Source organism: Cottoperca gobio, chromosome 12 (genome assembly GCF_900634415.1).
Source record: "Cottoperca gobio chromosome 12, fCotGob3.1, whole genome shotgun sequence".
NCBI classification, from domain to species: domain Eukaryota; kingdom Metazoa; phylum Chordata; class Actinopteri; order Perciformes; family Bovichtidae; genus Cottoperca; species Cottoperca gobio.
Window position 1 is genome coordinate 272,835 of NC_041366.1, and position 17,867 is coordinate 290,701.

At 43.0% G+C, this 17,867-nt stretch overlaps 1 protein-coding gene across 1 annotated transcript in view; it reads right to left on the bottom strand.

Moving 5' to 3' along the window:
- Positions 1–6,187: 6,187 nt before the first annotated feature.
- Positions 6,188–17,867, bottom strand: part of crb2a (crumbs cell polarity complex component 2a) — a 34,611-nt gene continuing 22,931 nt past the window's right edge. The window contains exons 8-13 of the mRNA XM_029444959.1: positions 15,685–16,256; positions 14,233–14,398; positions 7,518–8,388; positions 7,281–7,397; positions 6,619–6,745; positions 6,188–6,409 (exon numbers count right to left, since the gene is read on the bottom strand). Coding sequence (XP_029300819.1) covers positions 6,188–6,409; positions 6,619–6,745; positions 7,281–7,397; positions 7,518–8,388; positions 14,233–14,398; positions 15,685–16,256 — 2,075 coding nt within the window. The remainder of the gene's footprint in view (positions 6,410–6,618; positions 6,746–7,280; positions 7,398–7,517; positions 8,389–14,232; positions 14,399–15,684; positions 16,257–17,867) is intronic.

Here is a 17,867-nt window from a genome sequence, read left to right on the forward strand (position 1 = left end):
ATGGTATCGTGGCGAACAAAGACATCAACGTGCATGAATATGAATCTGTTGGGAACAACATCATCGAGAGAATGATTGGACAACCTGTGTTTTCCTTCTCTATTAAGAGGAAAGAGAAAGCGAAGACCCTGGGAAATTCATCTGCTGTCCATGTTGCTCCTGACAGAACCATCGATCCCAGCTTGCTGTTCCAAAGATTCATGGTGGTATCCCAGACAGGTGATTTGTCACTTGAGGAAGTGATGAGGTATGAGCTCAGTCCATACCCACCATCACTCTTTGAGAACAACAAGATCTTGAGGAAGGCCGACAAACCTCAACTCGCTGAAGCCGTCAATGACCACTGTACCAAGGCACTGGCATGTGAAGGAGCACCTGATACCACACCTTCAGCACACCCTCAGACTGAAAGATATGTGCTTGATGGAGGATCCTTGCTGCACAAACTCAAGTGGAAGAAGGGAGATACGTATTGTAAAATAGCCAGAACATATGCAGACTTCACAATAAGGCACTATGGGGCAGCAACTGTTGTATTTGATGGCTATGGTGCAGGTCCTTCAATAAAGGATAACACTCAGCAGAGACAAGGACAAACCAACAGGTATCCGACTGTGAACTTGACCGGTGAAACCGAATTTTACAGAAAGAGAGATGAATTCCTAGCCATCGGCAGTTTCGCCATCGGCAACCTTAATAGGTGATCAGCTGATGAAAGTGGGCTGCACAGTTATTCAAGCAGAAGGGGACGCTGATGTGGACATTGCAAAGACAGCAGTATACAGCACAATTCTGCATTCCACCACACTAATCGGAGAGGACACGGATCTATTGATGCTTCTGCTTCATTACTGTTTGGCAGATGGGAAACCACTATATTTCAGATCAGACAACCAGTCAAGAAGCAATCTGAAAGTATACGATATCAATCGGATGAAGCATCTTCTCGGGAATAAGTTATGCCCCCAACTATTAATCCTGCACTCCTTCACAGGATGTGATTCAACGTCTCGTGTGTATGGCGTTGGGAAGAAATCAGTCTTTCAAAAACTTGTGAAAGATGATCAAGTACTCAAGTTGTGTGCAGATACATTCACTTCGAGAGGCGTGAGCCTCGCTGAAATAGAGAACCTTGGCAGCCAAGCGATGATTATATTATATTTGGTGGGGAGAGCACATGTTCTCTGGCAGCCATGCGTCACAGCATATTCAACAAAAAGGTCGCTGCTGCTAAGTCTTTCATTACACCTGAACGTCTTCCCCCAACGGAATCTGCCACCAAGTTTCATTGTCTCCGAGTTTACTACCAGGTCATGGTTTGGATGGGGATGGAGAGTGACCTTGATCCTCTGGACTGGGGGCTGGGGACTTGAAGACAATCGATACGTACCCATCATGACTGCCATGAATGCTGCACCAGACAATCTTCTGAAATGATGCACTGCAACTGCACCACAGCTTGTGGTACGCCCCGTTGCAGCTGCCGAAAGAATGGGCTTCCATGTACGTCTGCAATGTGGATCGTGCCAAGTGACGTGTTGTGACAATACGTTAAATCAAGTCTCTGAGGAACTAGAGGACACTGATGAGGACTGAACTGAGGCAGTTTAACGGACATAACATTACAGATGAAGTTTCACATTCAAAGATCATTGCCTTTCAAGATAGGGGATCATTTTTTGCCGCCATCTTGGATTTCAGATTAAATACTGCCCATATCTGAAATTAAACACCATTGGATTGCCCACCCCTTAAAACCATGGACTAGAACCAATAATTATGTTTCTATCACAATTATTGAAGAAGTTCTAGCTGTTTTAGTGATTTTGAAGCCCGGTGGTGGCCATCTTGGAAATGACCCAGTTTTAACCCATTTCCGGAGGTCTGATTTTGGTAGACTTTTTTTCTGTTGATCAGTATATCCAGTAGGAATGAAAACCACTGAAAAACCTTTTGTTGCAATTTATTGTGGGTCAGGTGGTATATCGACCTGTCTATACCCCTAACCTTTCATTGTTATGCGGATGATACCCAATTATATCTATCAATTAAACCAGATGAAACCAATCGATTAGCTAAACTTCAAGCATGCCTTAAGGAAATAAAAACTTGGATGTTTAGCAACTTTTCGATGTTAAACACAGACAAAAATGAAGTTATTATACTTGGCCCGAAACGCATTTTCTCTGCATTGGCGTTATCTTTGATCAGGATCTGTCTTTTAACTCCCACATAAAACTAATCTCAAGGACTGCCTTCTTTCATCTACGTAACATTGCAAAAAATAAGACACATCCTGTCTCAAAATGATGCAGAAAAACTAGTGCATGCATTTGTTACTTCAAGGCTGGATTAATGCAACTCATTGTTATCAGGTTGTCCCAAAAAGTCGCTTAAGACTCTTCAGTTGATCCAAAATGCAGCGGCACGTGTATTGACAATAACTAGGAAACAGGATCATATTACTCCTGTATTAGCTGCTCTGCACTGGCTCCAGGTAAAATACAGAATAGATTTCAAAATCCTTCTCCTGATTTACAAAGCAATTAATGGTTAGGCTCGAGCATATCTTAAAGATCTCATAGTACTAGAGCATTGCGCTCCCAGAATGCAAGGTTACTTGTATTTCTTAGAGTCTTTAATAGTACAATGGGAGCCAGAGCCTTCAGCTATCAAGCTCCTCTCCAGTGGAACCAGCTTCCGGTTTGTGTTCAGGAGGCAGACACCCTCTCCACATTTAACAGCAGGCTAAATACTTTCCTTTTTGATAAAGCTTATAGTTGTTAGGGCTGGCTCAGGCTTGCCTTGGATGAGCCCCTAGTTATGCTGCTATAGGCTTAGACTGCCGGGGGACACCACCTTGCTCTCCTCCTTCTCTTCCTCTCTCCTCCCTTCCCTCTCCCCTCTTCTCCCTCTCTATCTGTATGCATTTATGTAAATGTGTGTTACTAACTCATCATCCGGAGTATCATCCCCGGAGTTTCTGTGTCTCTCATGTTGCAGGTTGCCACTGATAAAGTTTATGTCAGGACCAGGAATCGTGGCTGCGCCTGCTGCCCTGGTCCTGCCGAACACCTTTTTGACATCATCCTGGATTCATCCATACTTTCTCTTTTTTGATCACAACATAATTTCTGTCAAATGGATGTTGTATTTGTACTATGTTGTTTATCCTGTACACACGACATCTATTGCACGTCTGTCCGTCCTGGGAGAGGGATCCCTCCTCAGTTGCTCTCCCTGAGGTTTCTTCCATTTTTCCCCCTTTAATCGTGGGGTTTCTTTTAGGAAGTTTTTCCTTTTTGCGATGCGACGGTATAAGGACAGAGGGTGTCGTATCCTGTACAGTCTGTAAAGCACACTGAGGCAAATATGTCATTTGTGATATTTGATTTAATTTGTGGAAAACATCTTGTGTGGTACCTGTGCCAAAGACCCCAAGGACTTCAACAGCTACAGACCGGTGGCGCTGACATCGCAGCTAATGAAGACCCTGGAGAGGCTGGTCCTTGGCTATCTTCGGCCCCTTGTGAGACCATCGATGGACCCACTTCAGTTTGCCTACCAACCTGGCATCGGGGTGGATGACGCTGTCATCTACCTGATGCAGAGATCCCTCTCTCACCTGGAGAAGGCTGGGGGCACTGTGAGAATCATGTTCTTTGATTTCTCCAGTGCCTTCAACACCATTCAACCCAGGCTGCTGGGGGACAAGCTGGAGCACTCAGGGGTGGATCATCACCTCACCAGCTGGATTCTGGACTACCTCACCAACTGTCCACAATACGTGAGCACCCGGAAGTGTCACTCGGACACGATTGTCTGCAGCACGGGGGCCCTCCAGAGAACGGTTCTGGCACCGTTTCTCTTCACTCTCTACATTGCAGCACCCACAACACATTATCACAACACATTATTTGTCGGTTATTTTTATTCTATTTAATTATTGAGTACTCGCCACTTTACTTCAAATTAAATAAATTTCCCCGTTGTGGGACTAATAAAGGATTTCTGGTTCTGATTCTGATTCTGAGCTGTTATCGCATTGGTTGGGCTTTGAAAGGTCAGCTGTAATCAAGGTCAAAGTTGAAATAATTAGAACTTTGAGCCTTGTCAAGGGTAGTTTCCACCTAGTCGGGCAGCGCCGCTCTCTCCATAGGAAAACAACGGCACAGCACAGAGGGGTTTTACCACGGATCATGTAAAAGCAGCTTTATGCTGTTATAGGCTCCAGTCCCCGTTGACTCTGAACACACAATGGATGGACAATCAAAAGGTATGACACTGCAGAACACATTTGACTTTATTACAGGTTTCTAATACATTGTGAACATTCAGAATTTTTTTACATCAAAATAAAGAAAACAAAGAAAACTGACATGATGTGCAGTCAACGCCTACTTTGTTCTACATAATTAGATGGATATTTCATGTTTTTTCCTCCCAAATGTACACTTTCATCCTTTCATTATTTATTTTGGTGCAACATTTCAACCTTACATCCTAAAACTTCCGTCTACATACTGTACATACTGAGAATGTCATATCATCAAACATGGGTTTAATATATTCTCCATTGGTTATAAACAAATGTTGCTACTGAACAGACCAAGACAAACATGAGACACTCCCTTTATGCTTATGAGGCGCTAACAGTAAAACTCTGAATCCAACACAAGTTACAACAGAGAATGAATATAAATATACAAACTGTACAGAAAATTCCCCTTGTGGAGTAAACTGCCAGGCTGAGTTTCTAACAAGGAAAACTAGCCTCTGAGATCATCCAAACAGGGGAAATGGTTCTTAAAATGAAAATAGAAGTCTTTAAAATATGTATTTGATGTTTTGTGTGGATTCTTCCACTTTTGCTCTCCAGTTTGAAAGGTAGGGTAGGTTTGTTGCACTCAATGAATAAGATGCATTTCAGCACAGTGGTGCTGAGAGTGACTGTCATCCCACATGGAGATGTGGGGAAACACCACGGCACAGCCCTTCCCGGGAACCCATTTTGGCACTGAGGGATCCTATAGCTCCTTCAAGAGCAGATGCGCTACCTTCTCATGAGCACATTTTACTGTTCATTTCCTGGCGCTTTTAGAGGACTTTTTCTGACAGAACTGCTCCAAACTGTTCTTTCATCAGATTGGCATAGTGCCATTACTCTCCCCACTAAAGGGGGGAGTTGATTTAACTGTTTTTTTGTTTTGTCTGGGGTTTGGTTTTACTACCAGCTGTCATTCTTTTCAGTTAGTGGAACCAGAAAATGCTAAATCCTCATTTTGCTTTCACACCAAAAGTACAAAATTGTACAGAGCAAGGCCATTATTGTCGATGGAGATTGCAAACAGTTGGTGCCATCGAACCACTGAAGACAAAGAGGACACACATGATGATGATGATGAATTAAAAAAGCTCAAACAAGAACCATGTAGTTACCGTTCTAAGAAGTTTACAGTCTCCTCACAGATCTGATCTTTACGTCTCTGCAGTGGAAGCTTGTGATGCATGTATTTCATCAGTTATGTCTTTTAGCATGTATGTTGTTTGTGTACTGTGTATGAAGACAGGTAGAAGGAGATTCACTTAATTCAACAAACCCACTCATTTTAGGTTTTTGCAAAATCACTACCAATACCCACATTACAAATCAAACTGGAAAAATAAATTGTCTTTCTTTCTTCTATTAGAAAGGATGAAGCATTATTCTGATCACTTCAATAGTGTGAGAGTTTTCTTAGAGCCAGCATCTAGTGGCCAATAGAGGAAGTGTATCTTTACAGCTGGACTGTGCTGGATGCTGCTATGGCCTCTAACATCTAATGATAATGCTTTCCTATGTAACCCAGTCTACAGCAGCACCACAGCTGTACCACAATTTGTGTTCCTGTAGCACTTCATGGAGCCATGATTCTTGAAAGAAAGTCTTTAAGTTGTCCTCGTTAACCCTATAAAAACAGGTTAAGGCCCTGCCATAGAGAAACTACAGTGTGTCGAGCTATACAATTCAAGGAGCTACGTTAACACATGTCATTAAATTAAGTTACATACAGAGTAGCAGCACACAGGGGGGGCTTCAGTCCTGGTGTTCAGAGTTCAGAGGATGTCAAAGTTTCACCGTGAGTCCTATGCACCTGCCTGCAGTGCTCAGAACACCTGGAACACCCTTTATTTGTCAGCCTCTGAGTCAGATGAGTCTTTCCTCTGGCGGCACTTTGAGCATGCTGTCCATCTCCAGCCGAGCTCCAGCCACCTCCTGAGCACTGGGGCTGTATGCGCCCTCCGACTGGCGCTTCTTCCTCGCCGTGAGCACCATGAAAGTTAAGCCGATGATCAGTATCAATACACAGAAGCAGAGCAGCGGGATGGCTACCACCAGCCAGGGGATTCCTTGTTTATGGGCCTGTTTCTGCAAAGACACAAAGAGAGATAAACTAAACTGCATTGATGTGGAAGTGTGTAGACTTCAACATTTCATAGATACAAACAAAAAAGGTCTTATAATGTTAAAATTAATTAAAGCAGAATCATGTTAATTCAATGTTTCTTTGGATGTTTGTTACATGCTGCCATGATCTGTATGTCTAAAAGTAAAGAAGAAAAATGTAGGAAACATACATTAGTGTCACAGATTGGACCGCTGTAGCCAGGCGGGCATTCACACACAAACATATTGAATCGATCCAAACAGGAGCCACCATTTCGACATGGGTTAGACTCACACTCATCCGTCTCCAATTCACACCTGCAAGACAGAAAACATGTGAAGTCACATTTGGAAAGGACATGAACATATTGCGCAGGCATTAAGACCACTCTGAACATTTGGAAAGACATTCATGTGAGAATTCAAGTATTTGCTAGTATTAAACACATTTAACAATGGAATTTAGTTTGTGGTGCTCAAAGCATTGAAAAACTAGTCTTCCTAGAAGCAGTGTCTCTCGACAGACCTCTCTGTGAACAGCTTTCATAATAATACAATAAGACTACTTTACTATATATATATATCATTTGGGTGAATTGTCCTTTTTTAGTTGTAGAATAAAGTACATATCATTGCTGACTTCATCTATCGGTTGTGATAGCTTTTTGTCCTAAAACATTTAAACTGAAGGTTTTCTATATAATTGATGTTTGCCTCTTCACCAGACACCATCAAATGTAAGTAAAAAAAACATTTGGGTGAACTGACCATTAAGGACTCTGACACTGTAGTCTAAAACACAGGGTTTTGGAATGAACATAAAAATAATCATATCTATCAAAAGTAAGCTCACCTGCTGCCTGTAAATCCTGGCATACATGTACAGTTAGCTCCCCACAGCCCACCATTGCAGATACCATAATTTTCACACTGGACATCTTCACCACACTGTATTGGAGGATAGTCCCACCTGATGGAAGAGGAAGTCAACTTTGATTCAATGAATGATGAATGAAATGTTGCTTTGTGCTAAAGCTACAGATAGCACTGCCTCTTCAAACCAACAGACTGATGGATGAGTCATACTCACTGGCACAGAGGGCCACTGTAGCCCTTGGGGCACACACAGGTGAACATGTTGGGTCCATCCTGACACGTGCCTCCATGTTCACAGGCATGATGCTCACACTCGTCAAGATCCTCATCACAGATTGTGCCAGCATATCCAGGGTGGCAACGGCACTCAAAACCAGCTAAGTAATCCTTACAGCCTCCATGAACACAGGGCCGAGGCGCACAGTCATTAGTGTCCGTCTCACACAGTTCTCCTTCCCAACCCGAGTCACAGACACAGCCAAATTCATTGAAGAGGTCTTCACAAGTGGCTCCATTTACACAAGGATCTGAATCACAAACTGGGGAACTGGTACAACCCAAACGAATCTTTGGTTTTCCAACTAAGTGGAACTGTGATGGCTGCGGAGCTATATAGTCATCCACAAAAGGAAGGTAGACTCCGCCGACCCTCACTGCACCCAAGCAGCCAGTGAAGCTCTCTGCGATAGCCAACATGGCCCCCTTCTCATTGAGAAAGCGAAGGCTTCCTGCAAGCTCTGGCACACTGCTGGCGTCTGTGATTCCATCCACAGTGATGACCCAGGGAGATGCTTTGTGCTTCTTCTCAGCCATTGAGATGTTCACACGATGCCAGCTCCCGTCAGCCACTCGACGAACTCCTGTAAAGGCTAGCGTCTCGACACTGTTGCCCATGTGGATCTCTACCCGTATTGAAGAGTCCAGCAGACCTACCATCAGCAGGTTTGAGCCCCAGGAGGCCCTCAGGAGCACCGCGTTCTCTGAGCGAGTCCGCAGCTCCATGTAAATGTCAGAGGCAGCCTTAGCCAGGGAGCTTCCAGCACTGTAGTGAACAGGGTTGTTCTCAAACGTGGCATTGTACACACCTACGGGTCAACATGGAGAAATGTTTGTATTATTATTTTATTGTTTTGAATTAATTTATTGTGAGTAACAGGCTGACAATTTGGATTTGTTTGTTGCAGAGCCAATAGCCATTTAACTAGGTATGTACCAACTTTGTCTCACCCAATTCCGATACCTCAACTCAGGGTATCTGCTGACCCAGAGTGCAATGCCTTTGGCCTCAAGATTTTTTAAGCAATTATTTATGCATTTCAACTGTCAGCATTCACATTGCATTTTCTGAAGGAAATGTGTTTTGTAGTTTGATTAATTCCTGCTGAAATTGTTGGTTCTGACAAAATTACCATGTTGCGTAATTGCATGCCTTAAAGCATATTACCAAAATGTCAAATTTCTTATTCCTTATTAATACTAATTATTATTATTTGCATGCTGCTTGTATAGTAAACACAATATTCACAAACATTCAGATTTTCAGGTAAAGTATTTCAGAGTCAAGACAACTAACTGGATGGAATGGAAATGGAGGATTTTGAATCTTCTCATTTAATCCTCACACATGTGCACAGCACACACAGTGAAATGTAGACTCTGCATTAGAGCAGTGTGCAGCTACCATACAGCGCCTGGGGAGCAGTGTGAGGACTCAGTGCCTTTGGGGCGGCTGTGGCTTATGACCAGCGGTGCCGACGTTAATTCTACAGCTACTGTAACGTAGATATTACAGTTGTCATTATGTGCTGCAAGGTTCCACAATAACCAACGCTAATATTACCTGCTGTTATTTATTATTGCTATTGATAAGCATTGATAAGGGTGGCGTTATTTGAGTGTGTATTTATTAGTCAGAGTGTATTGTTCTCTATATATAATGATAAAACGATATAAAATGTATATATATAAAAGACTGATAAAGATAAATGGACTGCTTTTATATAGTGCTTTTCCAATCTTTACGATCACTCAATCACTTTTACAACACATGTCATTCACCCATTCACACACATTCATACAGAGTCAGAGGATACCATACAAGGTGCACATCAGCTCTTCAGTAGTGTAACCATTCACACACACACACACCATTGGCCAGGCCTTTCAGGAGCAATTTGGGGATCAGTATCTTGCCCAAGGACACTTTGACATGTTGACTGCAGGGGCTGGGAATTGATCGTTCTACTTTCAGTTCACTAAATCACGCTTTAGTGGGTCACAGTCTGCCTCACTCAAGCCCAATTTAGTGGCTAGGAGGTCCCCCAGCCCTTCTCCTCTTCCATCCTCTGTGAGGATCCCCAGCGTCAGCCCTGGTCCATCCTCTGTGAGGACCCCCAGCTTCAGCCCTGCTCCATCCTCTGTGAAGATCCCCAGCCCTGCTCCATCCTCTGTGAGGACCCCCAGCTTCAGCCCTGCTCCATCCTCTGTGAAGACCCCCAGCTTCAGCCCTGCTCCATCCTCTGTGAAGATCCCCAGCCCTGTTCCATCCTCTGTGAGGACCTCTTTGGTATAGCCTTTATTTATGCAATAAACTATATTTAAGAGTTTTTTTTCTTCCAAACAGAATGTGTCTGGAGGACTTCAAGTGGCTACTACTGGGGCTGCAGCTTCATTCTGGCTGCCGGGTAAAATGTGCCAGACCATCCCTGTGCAGGACCAAAGGTGGATTTCCAACATTCCCTTTCACTCTGGCAAACTGCGCTCAGATTTGAAGCTGTGGTACAAACCCCCTGTCCCAGCCCTCATTTATCATCAGAAAACCGACGCCCGACCGCTTCTTCACCCATCGGCTACTGGTGTGGATGCCCTACCACCGAAGGTGAGGGTGTTCTGTCCAGCTTGTGGGAAGCAGTTGACGGGCTATGGTGTCCACAAGATGGTGTCCTGGACATTGACAAGTTTTACTTGGTGGTGACAGAGACTCTCTGGTGCTCTGTGTGTTCCCTGAGCTATCTGTCAACTAGTCAGACTGTCCGGGACCAGCGGGACCTGCCGCACCTGCCGCACCAGAAAATGTTCCTGATCCTGACCCGCAAGTGAGTAAAGCAGTTTTGAAAAGATGGTGATTGAAAAGACTTAAACAACTGAAATTACCCTCCACTGAATATGTAACTAATCACTGCAACAATGCAAAAACACATGGCAAGTATATCTCAGAGACAATCAAACAATTAAATATATTTCTAATATATTTGCAGGTATGATGTTAGTGCACTCTATGATATTATAACATATGTCTTATTGTGCCACCTTCCAACACGACTGGTGAAGCAGCTCAGGGAGAACCATGGAGAGGAACGACTGAACCGGTTCCCACACTATTTTGGAGATTGTGCTGACTTTGTGGATCGGCCCAGCTTCTTCCCAGTGGTCTGCCAGGAGCCCCGGAACCCATCGACATCCCCACCAGTCCCTGGCTGCTGTATGTGGATTGTGGCTGCTGTGTGAGTGAGGGGGACGAGCAAGCTGCAAAGCAGATTTGGTAAGTGGCCAGACCTCCACATGGGGCTGGACATCTGGCATTTCATGAGGAGGCTGGCCGTCGGCTGTACCACAGACGCTCATCCCCTCTACCCCACCTTCATGTGCTTCCTCTTTGCATGCATAAAGATGCACTCAAAGGAGTGGGATGCAGGGGACCTCACTCTGTTGCGACAGGCAAAGAGAGCGCAGCTCAGGCAAGAAGGTGTGCCAGCTTTACTGATCATGTCGTGGATATGAAAATCAGTAAGACGGAGCTGAGCCAGTACTGCCGCAGGAGGACATGTGGTGAAGAGGCCTCTATCAGCCTCATGGAGTAGCTGCTGCAGAGACTTGGGGGGCTAAATGGTAGAAACCTCATCGGCGTGCCACTGCTGGACCAGGTGTGCCTTACATGGATGCAGACGCGGTGTCTGCATCCAGGACGTGCCAGGTGTGCAGCTGTACACTGAGACAGGAACCACCACCAAGAGTGACGTCGTCCTGACAAGGTACCGCTGTGCCAGAGGGTCCACATCCCTGGAGTCTTTCCGCCTTCACCTGAACAGGTTCATTCCAGACTGGTCTTTCTCTCTTATGTATGATATTTTAAATTATTTGTATTTTTTCTTTGTGACGGCATTATTCCAATTAAAAAGGAAAACATTTTTCATTGGCTTAATTTATTTTGTTGTTTTCCCAGGAACCAGTGCAAATGCACTGAATTTCCAACAGTACCTCATGGAAGGCCTGAACAGGTGGAACCAGGATCGAGGGACTGCTGCGGTGACCAGCAAGCAGTCATGTCTCACCTACTCTGTGGCCCAAAGTGTCAACACCAACATTTGTGACGACCTTCAGGCCACCTGCCAAATACACTGGTATATATACTTGATATCTGGCTACATAATACTTTTGGTGTGTGGGTTTTCAGTGTTCCTATTTAAGTTCAACAAAGCTTTATTTGTATTATTCCCATTGCCATTGTTTGTTTCTGCTGAGTCAGACTGGAAAGCCCCTTAAAATCAACCCAGAATCAGAGGAGACTGAGAACATGCTGGAGGATGTGGATGAGGGCGAGGAAGGAGAAGAAGACGAGGGCTTCGAGGAACATATAATGTCAAGTCTCCTCGATGACCCAAGCTTCTCTGTCTCTTCCTCTGCTGCCTCCTCTCTGCTCTCCCTGTCTGCTGCCTCCTCCCTCCCTGCCTGCTTCTTCCTCCCTGTCAACTGCCTCCTCTCTGCCTGCTGCCTCCCAGGCTACTGCCACCATGCCGCAGCCAGGTGTTTCCTCAGCACTTGATTCGGTACCTCCTGATGAGTCCGAGGTATATAAGTATATAATTATTTGTAAAGAAATAAAATCACTGTATCTATGTTTTGTCCCATCTCACTGTCCTCAAATTGTGTTGCTCATCTCTGTTATTTTTTGCAGGCTGTGGATGACAGTTTGGACAGTTTGGCAGAGTGTCTGGTGGAGCTAAGAAATCAGCTCTCTTGTCCTTAACAACCAGCAGGTTAGGAGCATTTATAGTTTTGCTTCTTTCACTCTGTATCATAAATGTTCACACTTGCACATGTTTTTCTCTTCTCATGTGCTGTTGTGTTCTCTTGATGCTTAGGTGAGCAACATTGTTGCTCTGTGGCACAACCTGCTGGACTATGACAAGCAGAGGGTGGTTTTTGCTGCCAGACAGCAGACCAGGCGGGACACAGGTATCCCAAGAAGAGGCAGGAGTTCACTCTAGGGGTGGAGTGTGTGAAGAGGCATGCACTCACCACCACTGCCCTGCTTGCCCAGTGGCCTGATTGCTGCCACCTGATTAAGACAATCTTTGTCAGGCTCAGTGACATCCACCGCAGTCCCAAGAAGAGGGGTACTGGCACAGTGTCCAGATGGGATATCATCCTGGTGGACTACAGAAAAATCAGGCTGCGCATTCTGGCCAACGGGACAGTTATGCAGCAGACCACCCTGCAGCTAGCTGATGGACGTGAGCCACACCACCCTGGTACAGTGGCATATACAAAAGGGTGAAGAGGGAGGTCTCGCCCACAGTTGCAACACCGGCACCTGTGAAGCTGCGTCCCCAGTGGCAACACTTCCCTGCTCCACCCTCGGCCATATGCCGGTGATGTTTTCTCCTGTGACCTCACAGGTGCCTGTCCTGGTCACTCGTCCATAGGCCCTGGATGCTAGCCTCTTCTCTGCTCCTTCTGTTACTGCTTCTGCTCCAGTCCGCCGGAAAATGACTGCACAACACGTGCAAAAAATGCAGGCAGTTTAGGACAGCTGGGAGTGATATACTGCCCCTCTGCAGAGGCTGTTTCAAATGAGCAGTGGTTGGAGGACATTGAAAAACAAAAAGAATAATGGTGGGAGGCATGGACACTGGACACTTCTTTATATATATAGTTGTATAGTGTTCATTTAATTGTATGGTCATTTGGAGGTTGTAGTGGTTGAATTGTTATATTATGTCAATTGTATTATTGTTATTTTTCATATTTTGAAAATAAAATAAAAGTTTGGTTCATTCAAGTAACTAGTAACTGTCCATGTAGAAAGTACAATATTTTGAATTTCCAAAGGTTTCCTAACCCTAAGTCATAAGGAGGAGTAAGAATGCAAGATTACCTCATCATCCTATATATTTATATACTGAAAAGGACTATGTATAAGGAAACCTGAAACAGCCTCAGACACCACCCTAATGAAATCAAGATAATTATTATTCAAGGGAACACAGCAAAAACTATCCCTGATTAAAATATTTAATCAATGAACTTGTAAGATATATAGAATCTACATATGGATAGGATGTATATAATATCGACTTGCAAAGTTTTATTTAATTACTAAAGACAGTTAACTGCATTGCACAAGTCTTATAAGTCAATATGTTGAATGAATACAAGTTTTAACGGGCAACACAAGCACTTTTATTGTGTTGTATTATAAACCTAAATCCAGTCGGGACTTGATACGGCGATCTCGTGGACGGGTTTTCCTCTTTCAGAAATACATAGAAACAACATTTTTTGTCTTTAAAAAAAACCTGGGTATATAAAATGGGCGCTACAGAATTGTGTTTTCTTTTCTTTCTCTCTTTTTCCCTCTTTTTCCTCTCTTTTCTTCTCCCCCCCTTCTTCCCCCTTCTTTTCCTTCCCCCCGCCATACAGACTTTTGTTCCCCAACTTGCACCTTGTGTGGAGCCTCTGTATGAATTTGTGTGAACGGTGAATGCTGACATGTGTTGTAAAGCGCTTTGAGTGATCGCAAAGATTGGAAAAGCGCTAAATAAATGCAGTCCATTTACCATTTACCATTTACCTTGCTCAAGGTACCTTGGCAGAACATGACACATTTCTGACTAGCCACAGTTATGAAATTATTAAGAAGTTCTTACATTCATATCCATCATGAAGGTCCACACAATGGCCACCATTGACACAAGGATCACTAACACACCACACACGTGTTTCACAGGTCTTTCCGGTGTATTCCTCTGGACAAGAACACGTGAAATCGTTGAATATGATGGTGCATTCTCCTCCATTTTGACAAGGGTTCATCTGAAGAAGAAAGTATTGAGAGTTGATATAAGACACAGACACAAGGAACTCAGACAGCAAATAATCTCCAGAACATTTTTAAACAGTTTGCTATGGTAGGTTATCACAGGTATCCAAAACTGTTAAGGGTCAATTCTGTGTCCCATTTTGGGCTTTTTTGGTTTGTTCTTTTGGCTGGACTGGTGTATTGTAATTTAACTACAACATGGTGCCAAACTAATATGTAAAGCAGACACAGGTGGCAATGCAGGTGATAGTATGTCAGCTATCAAGCTCCTCTCCAGTGGAACCAGCTTCCAGTTTGTGTTCAGGAGGCAGACACCCTCTCCACATTTGAGGACACATTAAAGACTTTCCTTTTTGATAAAGCTTATAGTTAGGGCTTGCTCAGGCTTGCCTTGGACCAGCCCCTAGTTATGCTGATATAGGCTTAGACTGCCGGGGGACTTACACCTCTCTCCTCCTTCTCTTCCTCTCTCCTCCTTCTCTTCCTCTCGCCTCCCCTCCCTCTCTATCTGTATGCATTTATGTAAATGTATGATTCTAACTCAGCATCCGGGGCATCATCCCGGAGTTTCTGTGTCTCTCATGTGGCAGGTTGCCACTGTTAAAGTTTATGTCTGGATCCTGAATCTTGGCTGCGCCTGCTGCCCTGGTCCTGCCTGATGCCTACTTTAATGTTTTAACATCATCCTGGATTCATCCTTTATTTTTTATCAACATTTCTGGATGTTGTTCTTTTACTATATTGTTTATTCTGTACACACATCATCTATTGCACATCTGTCCGTCCTGGGAGAGGGATCCCTCCTCAGTCTCTCTCTGAGGTTTCTTCCATTTTTCCCCTTTTAATTGTGGGGTTTCTTTTAGGAAGTTTTTCCTTGTGCGATGCGAGGGTCTAAGGACAGAGGGTGTTGTATGCTGTACAGTCTGTAAAGCCCACTGAGACAAATCTGTAATTTGTGATATTGGGGTATTTAAATACATTTTATTTAATGTATTTCATAAAACTAATTAATAAAAGCAGGGCAAAGGAATTATGAATATTTTTGAGGGTACCCTTCCCTTGACTTAGAAAAAATTCAGAGCTAACTTTAGTTATGAGTGATTGAACCTTCTGTCTCCAGGGACGGTGTCTTTTTTACAAGCCTATAGCAGTTCCCATCATCACTTGAAGTGAAGTAAAGTCAAGTGTGTCCTATAAAGATCCCGTAGAACTAACTCACATTACTTTTAGTGACAGTACTACTGTAATGAACAAAGCATTTTAAGAAACTATTTCTTACCTTGCAAGTATCATCACTGACACAGCCCTTCTTTACATTTTCAGCATCACTTGGTAAAGATACCTCCTCCTCCGAGCTGTTCCAGGCATTTACATCTAGATGCACCGAGTCTAAACGAAGGTCCTGCAGGCAACCTTTGTAATGCCCCCCCCACACGTCAGAGTCCCAGTCTGCTGGAAGTCCACCTACATAGGCCTGATCCCCACTGTTAACATTTACTTCAGGGATCTCTCCTATTCCATAGCGAAGGCCTGCATGCTCAAAGATCACTTGTCTGTATTGGACTTCCACCTGTAGAAGTTGCTTCTCGCCAGTAGTCACAAATATCGGAGCAGTCAGTGGAGCACTGTTAGGCAGAGAGCTGACAAAAAGCCTCCCCATCCCCAGGTAGACGGAGAAGTAGACCTCTCCGCCCTCTTCCTCTGTGGGTCTCCTCAGCTGGAACAGCAGCCCGTCTGGCTTTAATGACCTCAGGAAGAAAGACACATTGAAGTTGCTCTTGTGGCTCTTACCTACATTGTAGACACTGAAACTCACTGTGTCCTCATGACTGTATGTCCATGAAGGGAATTCTGACAGGAGAGAATTGGAGATTTGGATTAATTAAACACAATATAGAACTACAACATTACTAATACAACATTTAGTAAGAGGACTTAGCTTAAATTGTTTCCACAAACCTGTGGAAATCAACACTTGAAGTTGGGCATCAAAAAGGAAAAAATTGCTTTAATTATTTTTGCCATAGTAAACAGTGGTCACAGTTGGAGTTAATGCTGCAGATAATTGTATCTTTTTGTGTCTGGTAATGAGGACACAGGAGCTGTCGTCACTTACAAAGTGCCATACATATATTGTCAAGTCATGAAAATAGAAACCAAATGTCAAAATAGAACAATCATCAAAGTTTGAATGATCAGCAACAGTTCAAGTCAAGTTGCAGTCATAAGGGTTTTATTTAAAATAACAAAGAATACAAGTTAAACAAACATTTTCCTCTGCTATGATTCTTTATTGGCTTCTCATCTACAAATTCTGCCAATTATGTTTGATGTAATCTCTATAAGCAGACTCTGCATATGAATGCAGAAATGCAACGGGACAAGATTTTGGTATAGAAAGCGTTCTTGTTTCCGTTTGAAGTCCGAGTATTATTGACCATCACATTTGACGGGCTTTAGTTGAGTGCAGGTTAACAGTCAGTGTAGAGAGATTGTCTGAAATGCGGCTATAGTCTAGACGATTTAGACTTTTATTATCATTATCATCGTTAGGGGACTATGGTGACAGTTTGTATCCTCCGAATTCAAATCATCTTTGAAATGCTACTTTATACTTCTACTATATTCTAAATTTAAAAGGGAAATGTACTTTTGCCTCCATCTATTTGACAGCTAAAGTTATTATTTCCTTTTCAAATTAAAAGCTCTACACACCCAAACTGGTTTCAATGACTTTAGGATGTATGCTGGGTGGAGCTACGTTGGGTTTTACGCACGTCTCTATAATCTATGTGCTAAGATAATTAATAATTTCAAGAATAATAGCGGGGAAAGTTGCCTTTTTGTTTCACATCTAATGAACTATCTTTTTACAAAACATTATTGTGTGAACAACCTAAAATTTGCAATTTCAACAATAGTATGCCTCAGTTTATCATTTACACATGTGCATTACAACTTACAGATCACAGTGTATCTACGAAGGCACAAAACATTTAGTGGAAACATTTGAAATAATGTCTTCTCTGTAAATTTTACACTTTGCAAAGTCATCCCGCTGGCAGGCCAGTTTTGGCCTGTGGGCCGTATGTTTGACACCCCTGCCCGAGCCTAACAATGTCAATCGATTTCATTGATATCAATCAACGTTTTTGCACAGTAAATTGATAGTTAATTAAACTTAAAAGGTGAAAGTTATTTTACTGTTAACAAATTAAATGATAATGAATGTTATTTTTATTTATTTATTTTATTTATTGTTGCACACATTATATACCTTTTATAAACTTTATGAAGTATTTGTTAATGATAACCAAATGATTTGTAAAAACAATACATAGATAGATGGAGCAGATATTTTAAACACTTTGTTGATGGTTAATAATTGTTTTGTTAATGGTTAATAATTGTTTTGTTAATGGTTAAAAATTGTTCTGTTAATGATTAATACTTGGTTTGTAA